At 43.4% G+C, this 9,172-nt stretch overlaps 2 protein-coding genes across 3 annotated transcripts; both read left to right on the plus strand.

Annotated features, from left to right (window-relative positions):
- The first annotated feature begins 1,192 nt into the window (after positions 1-1,192).
- Positions 1,193-5,059, plus strand: LOC311489080 (uncharacterized protein). Of its 2 annotated transcripts, XR_014699099.1 has the most exons (7): positions 1,193-1,288; positions 2,135-2,215; positions 2,347-2,843; positions 3,633-3,708; positions 3,831-3,920; positions 3,996-4,489; positions 4,557-5,059. XR_014699099.1 is itself a non-coding variant. In XM_084545980.1 (6 exons), the coding sequence occupies exons 3-6, from the start codon at positions 2,381-2,383 to the stop codon at positions 4,363-4,365; spliced, it is 999 nt and encodes a 332-aa protein (XP_084402106.1). In that variant the 5' UTR covers positions 1,193-1,288; positions 2,135-2,215; positions 2,347-2,380; the 3' UTR covers positions 4,366-5,059. The 2 variants fall into 2 exon arrangements, 1 of the variants encoding a protein (XP_084402106.1); XM_084545980.1 differs by having other exon boundaries at positions 3,996-5,059.
- Positions 5,060-6,653: 1,594 nt separating this feature from the next.
- Positions 6,654-8,099, plus strand: LOC311490024 (C-X-C chemokine receptor type 4-like). The gene is made up of 4 exons (XM_084547359.1): positions 6,654-6,682; positions 6,774-6,982; positions 7,101-7,384; positions 7,471-8,099. Exons 1-4 carry the CDS (start codon positions 6,668-6,670, stop codon positions 8,064-8,066), a joined length of 1,104 nt encoding a protein of 367 aa, XP_084403485.1. The 5' UTR covers positions 6,654-6,667; the 3' UTR covers positions 8,067-8,099.
- Positions 8,100-9,172: the final 1,073 nt, after the last annotated feature.

Genomic DNA, 9,172 nt, shown 5'->3' on the forward strand with positions numbered 1-9,172 from the left:
AGACAAGCATCTTGGAGAGAGAATGGGAGGTGGGGCATCTCAAATGATTGAATTTTCCTTTACAAAGTGTCAAACTAAGAATAAAAATCAAAGAGGCTGTCAAAAGGGAATGGCAGACATGTGGGGAAAAGAAAGCAGAGGAAGGCACTATTTTTCTGATCAGTCTCGCATAAAACGTTGCAGGTTAAGGGCCAAGAAGATCCTGGAACAGCCCAGTCACCCCGGACACTCTGTCTTCTCCCTACTGTCATCAGGCCGGCATTTCCGCTGCCTGAGGACGAAGACTGAGAGGCTGAAGAAGAGTTTCTATCCGCATGCCATCCATCTGCTCAACTCTGAGCCTTAAACTGGACCTAAATACCACTGCCTCACTGCACTTTAATCACATAGCTGTTTTCAATACTGTAAATGTATGTATATACTGAGTTTACATTTCAAGTTTACAGCCTATATTTCATATTTTATATTACAGTAGTACAGTAGTACAGTACAGTATATTTTATTTTATTTTTCTCAGTTACCTTGTGTGTTATGTGCAATTACCACTGTTTTACTGTAGTACTTTTTTTTTACTACTGGCTGCAAGTACAAAAATACATTTCACTATGCATTGTACTGTGTATAACTGTGCATGTGACAAATAAAACCTATCTTACCTATCTTATCTTATCTTAAAAAGACTGACTATATAGGTTTAAAGCAAACTGAGGCCTTGATACTTTCAATAACCGTTTGTTAGCCGGTTATTGATTTGTTAAAACCATCCAGCTCAAATTGTTTTGTATTGTTCTTTTTTTAATTTTTTTATTACTGTCATGTTGTAAACTTTACGCAGGATGAAGGGATTTACACTCATTTGTCAGTTCATTAAGCACACCACTGGAAAAAAGCATTGTAAACTAACAGTCTTACACTGTATCCTGGCTTCGTGAAGGTAATATTTCTCTGCATTGGTTTTAAATAACTGAGAGACCTGTTGATTCAACTGTGTTTTCATTTTGGAAGCTGTAGTTTAATCCACAGACTGTGTAAATAAAATATACATGTATAAATCTTTATACTATGGTTTAATCTCTTGCTTCACACTCTAGTCCAGTTGGTGGCGGTAATGCACCTTTAAGCTGGTTTGCCATCCGCCATTAAAAACAAAAAGAAAGAAGGAACGAAAGAAGAAGAAGAAGCAGAAGCAGAAGAAGAATCAGAAGAGTTGTCCATCCTAGTATATTCAGTCAGTTCCTGCAGCCATGGGAACGGAGAGCCCTGTTCCGCCCTCCTCGCGCTTCTTGTAGTAAGTTTCCTCGAGCCCGCGAGCTTTAACAAGTTAGCGCGGTGCCCGTTTACAGTTGTGAAAACAATGAAAACAGTTACGAACATGTTAAAGTATGAAGGAGCGGGGACGGAGTAAGTTTTCAACTCATAGCACAGCTGTGATTCTGAGTGATCTCGGCGCCGGTGTCCACAGCCCTTTAGTGTGTAATCTTGTTTAGCTAAATTTATCCGGAATGCTAAATTTATCCGGTATGCTAAAATTAGCTTAAAAACAGCAGTGTTTGGTCAGTTTGGAGTAGAGCGTGCTAAACCCTGCGTTACTAGGGCCTTGGATCAAAACGAGCGTTGAGAGATCACGTTTGTATATTACGTACGTTGCGATCACGATTATTTACAATTAATCAATTGCAAGCTGGGTTGATTACAGACGCAACACAAATTCCAAACAGTTCGAACAGACGGTCCTCCATCGCCATCTATCGTTGAGGTGCTGCCTTGTACAGGGGTCCTGTGTCAAGGGCCCCTGTACATCATGTTGTTGTTACAGTGATTCTTATTCTCTCTACACAAAATATTCATATTTACGAAGTGGAGGTTAGCTGCAGACTTACTTTCATCTTGTAAGCTCTGTCCTCTGTATTTACTTGCCAAATATGAAACGCTTGTGGGTTGTTGAAGTTTATTATAATTTATTTATTTAATTATATTACACAAGTTATAAATGACAGAAGCACAGATAACATAAAATGCAATGCAGAGAAATACCTCCCAGTGATGATAAAAAATGTTCACAATGTTATAAAGAACACAAAATTAACTCAACTTGTTATTTGTCATGTTGATTTGTTTTCTTCAATTTTTACAGGTCTGTTACTGACAGCAGATATGAAGGAGACATCTGGGATTCATCCATTCATTCTTTGTCCTTAAAAGTAGAATATTACAGGTAAGACCAAGAGAATAGGTTTTCAGCTCGTGACCCCAGTTCAACTGGGAAATAAAAAATTCTGTGCCTTAATGGTCGTATGCCAACATCGTATTTACAACATGTCGTCACCGTTGCTCTCTATGTCACAGCTCACTACAGTATTGTCTGAAGTGGAAAAGATCCATGTATCAGAAACGCTCATCCAGGCGCTTGTCCAAACTGCAGAAGGCTCCTAAGAAGAGCCCAGAGAAGAGTTCACCCCCAGATGAAGAAGTGGTCATCCAGCGTCGACTGAGAAGTCAGAGACGGAGGACAGGGGAGAGGAAGGACAAAGCTGCTGATGATGTAGTTGATAAAGATGAGGGGACGGTGCGAGACATCGTCGACATCATCGATGGCAGCTGCGATGTAGAGCAGGTTGCAGAGGAGGATGAAGGAAAGGCCGTAGAGATATCCGATAAAGGACTGGATGAGTCGGATGAGGACCGCGTCTCTGTGTGCAGCGTAGCGTCTGGTCCCGACTTCTCGTATTGTGCCACGCCCAAGAAACCGAGGCTTAATCAGAGTCTGTGCTCAGCCTGTCGGAAGCTCTATCAGAAGGCAAAGCGATTAAAAGCACCGATCAAAAACAAACTCCTCGACAATGGTGAGTGCATTGATTCCTTGTATATGCTACACAAAATATCTGTGTGGGGGGACTGGGTCATAGCTAGGGATGTCCCATTCAGTACCGGGACATCCCTAGCTATGACCCAGTTTGACGCCCTTGTAAGATTGTGCACCTTTGTATACCTCAGTGATTGGAACATTGAACTGGAACGTGTTGCTGGCTTTCTATCCTTAGCCTATTTCCACCACGATCCAACCTCAGGATGGATTGATAGATTGATGAAATATTTCTAGCTTCTTCTACAGTGAGGCCTGTATTGCTTGTATTAGCAGTATGAGTTCTGACTTTCTGAAGTTATTTTTGTGTGCCCGATTAAGCTGCTGCGCATACTGTATGTAACACTAGCAATGATAGTTGAATGTAGAGAAAGATGAAATATTAGCAGTAGCTGTAATGTTTTTATTTGCAGCAACTGTATCTAGAGGTACGCAGAGACAATGTTAACATTTAAAGGTTTGTTGTAAGTAAACCTTTCAAAGCCAGACTCATTTCTAATCAGAATATGAGTTCATATTCTTAGTAGAATAGGAGTCTGGTAACATCCGTTTAGGTTTCATTATGGGCCGTGTTTCTGCTGATACAGAGAAAAATTGCCTCTGCATGTAATTGGATAGTCCTACAACCAATCACACATTCAACTCCACAGCGCTCAGATGACGTGTTTGACTACAACACTGTTACTCACCTGTCCATCAACTCATAAAATAAACTCAACATTTTAAAGGGTTTTCAAAGCAATGTCTCTGTTTCTGCTTGGTTCCTCAGATCCTAAGTCCCTGACATGTGACCAGTGGGTCCTGATCAAGAAGTGGACACCCAAAAGGCTGCCTAAGTCAAGAGGGTAAGATCACTTGTGTATCTAGTGTGTGTGTGTGTATGGTTGCTGGCTTTAAGATGGAACGTCATTCTCTGAATTTACTTGCTCTCAAAGCTGATCATAACTGCTCTTCTTTGTTTTGACAGGAAGTTGTTGGACAAGGAGCTTTGCAAGCGATGGGTGGGAAAGGGATCATCGTCTTCATCCTGCTCAAGGCCACACACTTTCCTTCAGAGGTAGTACATTTGTATTTCTGATCAGTACGCCTGCTTAAACAAAAAAAATTTACAAGTGGTGCGTAATATTTTCAGGAACCTCAGACGCTGTGTTAACGTGCCGGCGAAAAAGGTGAAGAAGAGCCACAGAAGGAAGAGAACGAGAGGCGATTCACAGGGTTCTCGTGTTGCTAAGCAGCGGCGTCGCGAGAGCAACAGTCACTGCCACCAGCACATCAGTATAAGTCACATGTACGACAGCCCAAACTCCTCTCCTGCACAGGAGCCCGACAGTGAAGCGGACAATGATCAGAGCGTTGAGTTGATTCCATCATCACTAACCCTGGAAAGAGTAAAACCAAAAGGGGCCTCGCCCAAGCAGAAAGCACAGAAGAACTGCGGATTCAAAAACCTGCTTGATCAGTTGCGGGGTAACAGCAGTATGATCATCAAAGAAACACGTTAGCAAGGTGACACAGACAATTTCTTCAACTGCTACAACTGAATGATTCAGTTGCTGATGTTGTTTTTACTCGTGATGTTTTGCAGACCTTCAGTGTTGTTAAGGCTGGCATTCCTTCGCAGGTGCCGTTGCTGTTCATTATTTTTCTCTTAATTTCAAAAATGGGATTTATTTAAATATTTAAATTCATACAGGTCAGCTGTGAATAAATCAGTTTGTGTTTTCTCTTTAATTATTTCACTGCATTCCTTTAAAAGTGGCATTTAACATTTGCACGAATAGCCACACTGCAGTAAGGTTGTCCCTCTATAGCTGTACCAGTTCTTAGCAGGCCATGAGAATCACACAGTGCTAACATTGTGAAAAAATCTTTTGGTCAACATAGCTAGGGACATAGGAAGAAAGAAGAAGCTGCAGGATTGAAGAAACAACAGTGAAGAATGTAGAAAAATGTATGGAATGTTTAGTGAAGTTAAAAGTGTGTCACCACATTTGCCTCAAGTATAGTTGCTGGGGCAGAGCTTTGTGACTCAGTATTGTATAGTTTGTACTGTTGTTTTCTTGCGCGATAACTACAACCAACAGAAACATCTGCCAAAATCACATGAGTATTGTACAGAACGTCTACTGAGTTTACTGAATGTGTATCTGCTGGTGACATATTGTGGACAAAACATAAAAACACTGGTAAACTGTTCTTTTGCCTTGGCTGTCCCTCTTAATTTGTACCTTTTTTTACAGGCTGAATGTTTTTGTAAAAGGCCACATGGTGGCGCCACGTCTTTTCATAATCAAAATAAATGTTACATTCAAGTTGGGTTCGGCATTTGAAGAATTGGCAGAAGTTCTCATTGGCCGAGAACCGATGTGCAGCAAACGCACACAAAACACATGCAGGGTTCCACGTGGTCATGAAGATGGGTGATAAATGCTTTACATTAGGTAGAGCCTAATGTGCACAAGTCTCAATGACAGAGTGAGGGCTGTGTTACACCGCTGCTGTAATTACCATCATCATCATATCATTAAGTCTCCCAGAGTGTAACAATCCGCTTTCATTTGATGTAATTATTTAATCACTTTCCTGTTGTGAGATGTAAAAATGCCAGCTATCAGTTGCCTGCTCCAACAAGCTGATATCTGTCCTGATGTGAATGTTGAGGAAGGGTGGGGAAAGTCTGACACAGATAAGGAGCCGGGTGTCCAGTCTTCACAGTTTAACATTTTTTTTGTTTTGTTTTTTTAACTTAGTTTGTTTTGGAGTATGTGTTTACTCAGAGGGTTAGTGTGGTGGGAGAGGATGGGATTTACAGTTAGAGCCACCACGGCCGTGGCAGGAAATGTGTCTGCAGACAGAAGTCCCACATGAGAGAAATGGAGACAGTCCATTTGTAAACTGACTTTAAGAATTTGTTACAACTTAAAACAACTTGAAACTCAAGGCCAGTGAACAGTTCCATATTCATCATTTCCTCCTACTACTAATGAAATATTAATTATACCAGGAACATTATATTAACTTAACATTAAGCCTTATTATTCAGTTATGATTATTTTTTATTTTGCAGTTTTTTAGCATCCTTTAGGTTATGAGTGTACTACTGACATTGAGTTTATAATCTATTTTAATAATTAAACTGAGTCTGTAATGACTCTGTTGGCACGCTCCGTGCTCCGTGTAAGGCTCACATCAGCGTTGAAAGAAGACAAACCTTCATTTTGCTCAAAGAACTGTGGCACACTGATATCACAAGTACATGCTTACGCTTCACTGATTGTGAAAGATCAGAGAGTCTTGCAACACAGTGTTTGCCAGAAGTGAGCAGCCGAGGGCTGATAATCATCATCTCACATTCATATACGCACACCTCGCTCCTTATCCTCCCCATGCATATGTTCATGCATAAAGACAGTGACGCCAACAGGGCAAGTGTGTCCACACTCCGGTGAGAGCCAATACTCAATGCTGCTTGTCCTTATTTATCAGACCATGGTGTTTGGGGCAATACTGTTACACGCACACACAAGCACACAATTATTACTTATTGTCTGATTCTTTTGTGTTGCCAATGTGACAGACCAGAGGTCTGGGGGGGCTAAAACAATTCAAGCAACACATAACAACGCAGTATCCTGTGATAGATCCACTATCAGCACCTGACACCTCGAAAAACAGGAAAAACGTTTCAGCAGGAACACAGATGTGTTGGAGTGTTTTGGGGGAGGAGCATGAACAGATATATAACTCTGGTAGACAGAAATCTCAGCTTCACTCCGCTAACAAGGGGGAGAGGCTGACTTCATCATGTCGTACTATGAGGTAAGGGAGGTGTTGTCAAGAATAGGAAAGTTCATGTAATTTCACAGATCCATGATCTTTTCCCTCATCATCATCTTTCATCTGTCTCCAGCACATCTTTGTGGACTACGACTACAATGATACAGGGTCTGGTTCCGGTTCTGGGGACCTGGGAGCGGATCTGGAGGAGCCCTGTGATGTGGAGAACGTGATCACTGATGAGCTTCAGAGGATCTTCTTGCCTGTGGTCTATGCTCTCATCTTCACCCTGGGCATCACCGGAAATGGCTTGGTCGTTGTAGTCCTGGGCTGCCAACGCAGGTGAGGGGATGGGTGGAGGACTGATGGTTGAAGCTTCGGCTCCAGGGAAATGTTGGCCATGTGAAATGAGAAGAAAGAAATGAATTTGAAAATGACTGGATTGTCTCTTTGCCTGCAGATCAAAGTGCAGCCTCACAGACCGGTATCGCCTCCACCTCTCAGCTGCTGATCTCCTCTTTGTTCTGGCGTTGCCGTTCTGGGCGGTGGACGCAGCCCTGTCTGACTGGCGCTTTGGAGAAGCCGTCTGCATTGGCGTGCAGGTGATCTACACCGTCAACCTGTACGGCAGCGTGCTCATCCTGGCATTCATCAGCCTGGACCGTTACCTGGCCGTGGTCCGAGCCACAGACACCAACACTGGTGGGCTGAGGCAGCTGCTGGCACATAGACTGGTGTATGTGGGTGAGTATCTGAACACTGTTGTTCCTTTCTCTGCACGCTACTCCACTCTACTTTTCTCTAACTATTTTTGTCTTCTTCCTCTGCAGGTGCTTGGTTTCCTGCGGCCCTGCTGGCAGTACCAGACTTGATATTTGCCCGGACTCAGGAGGGAGGAGAGGGGTCCACTCTGTGCCAGCGGTTTTACCCAGCAGACAATGCTCCTCTCTGGGTTGCAATCTTCCACCTCCAGCTAGTCCTGGTGGGACTCGTTGTCCCAGGCCTGGTTCTCCTAGTATGTTACTGCGTTATCGTCACCAGGCTGACCCGCGGCCCGCTGGGTGGGCAGAGACAGAAAAGGCGGGCTGTCAGGACCACCATCGCCCTGGTGCTCTGCTTCTTTGTGTGCTGGCTCCCCTACGGAGCGGGGATCTCCGTGGACGCTCTGGTGCGCCTGGAGGTCATCCCTCGGAGCTGCAGGCTGGAGGCTTTTTTGGGCGTGTGGCTGGCGGTGACTGAGCCCATGGCATTCGCACACTGCTGCCTGAACCCACTGCTGTACGCCTTCCTGGGGGCTGGGTTTAAGAGTTCGGCCCGCAGAGCCCTCACTCTGAGTCGAGCCTCCAGTTTGAAGATCTTACCTCGAAGACGCCAAGGGGCCTCCACAACCACTGAGTCTGAATCCTCCAGTTTACATTCCAGCTAGTGTTTGCTTGTATTGTCGGTATCAATGTCTTGTATATACTGTACATATATACATATATATATTTGTGTGTGTGAGGAAGTTTACACAAAGTATAAGGAGCAGTCTGCTGGCCCATGACTTGTCTTCTCCCTCATTGTGGGTTTCTCCTGTAAATAGGGTTGTCGTACTGCTGTTCTTCGATTCTGTTGTGGACATTTATAATAAAATATGCAAAAAAAAAAAAAAGAAAAAATCACAAGTTTGGGTTTCTTTATCTTAACTGTCTATATATATTTTTCTTGCATCCTGTGTGAAACTGTGTGAATTCCTGACATGTACTAAAATCACTCAGCCGCAGCTAAAGCCACCCATTCTCAAAGGGTGAGATAGATATCATTAAAACAGCAAATACACAAATAATGTTTCCTAGAAGTCTAATGAGATGATGGGATTTCAGTTTTATCACAGAAAATACGTTGCAAAGGGGCAGGAAGGGAGGAATAGGAAGATCAACAAGTCAGAATCAAATGCACTTGGCCTTAATTGCCTGTTGTTTGCTGCCACCAAGGCTTAAAATCCTGATTGTTCCCGTTGTTTTGTGTGCTTAAGGGCAGAATTGGTAACTCACAGTTGCAGATATTAAGGAAATAAACATTTGGTAATCGGGGATGACGTGCCTTCAGTCTTATCAATCTTCATCTTGACCACCCTTTCACCACTTCATTAGCATTCAGCTGTTTGTCACCTGAATCCAATGATCCGGAGCGTGAACACAGCAGAGCCGTTTGGAAACTGTGCTCAATGCGATGCGTGATAGCCAGGTGTATCTGAGTCACTGTGTTTGCATGTATGTGTGTGCGTGGGTGTGTGTGTGTGTCATAGAGACCGAGGGAGAGCGTGTCAGTTTGTGTCAGTTGGTGCAGGTTAGATTTATGTTGATGATATAAACAGTTTGCTTCGTCTACGTGGGACTGAAGGGAGCGTCAAGGGGTCAGGAGGTCCGTTTTCCAGTAGTTCAATGCACACACGCAACTAAGTGCTTCCCACATACCTACTTCCAAAGGGAAGCGAGAGAAACATAAGCTGGAAGTCACTGTGTCCGGTTTCCTGGAGCAAAGAGGAGAGGA

The sequence above is a fragment of the Chelon labrosus genome (genome assembly GCF_963514085.1).
Source record: "Chelon labrosus genome assembly, chromosome: 6".
In the NCBI taxonomy this organism is placed as follows: Eukaryota; Metazoa; Chordata; class Actinopteri; order Mugiliformes; family Mugilidae; genus Chelon; species Chelon labrosus.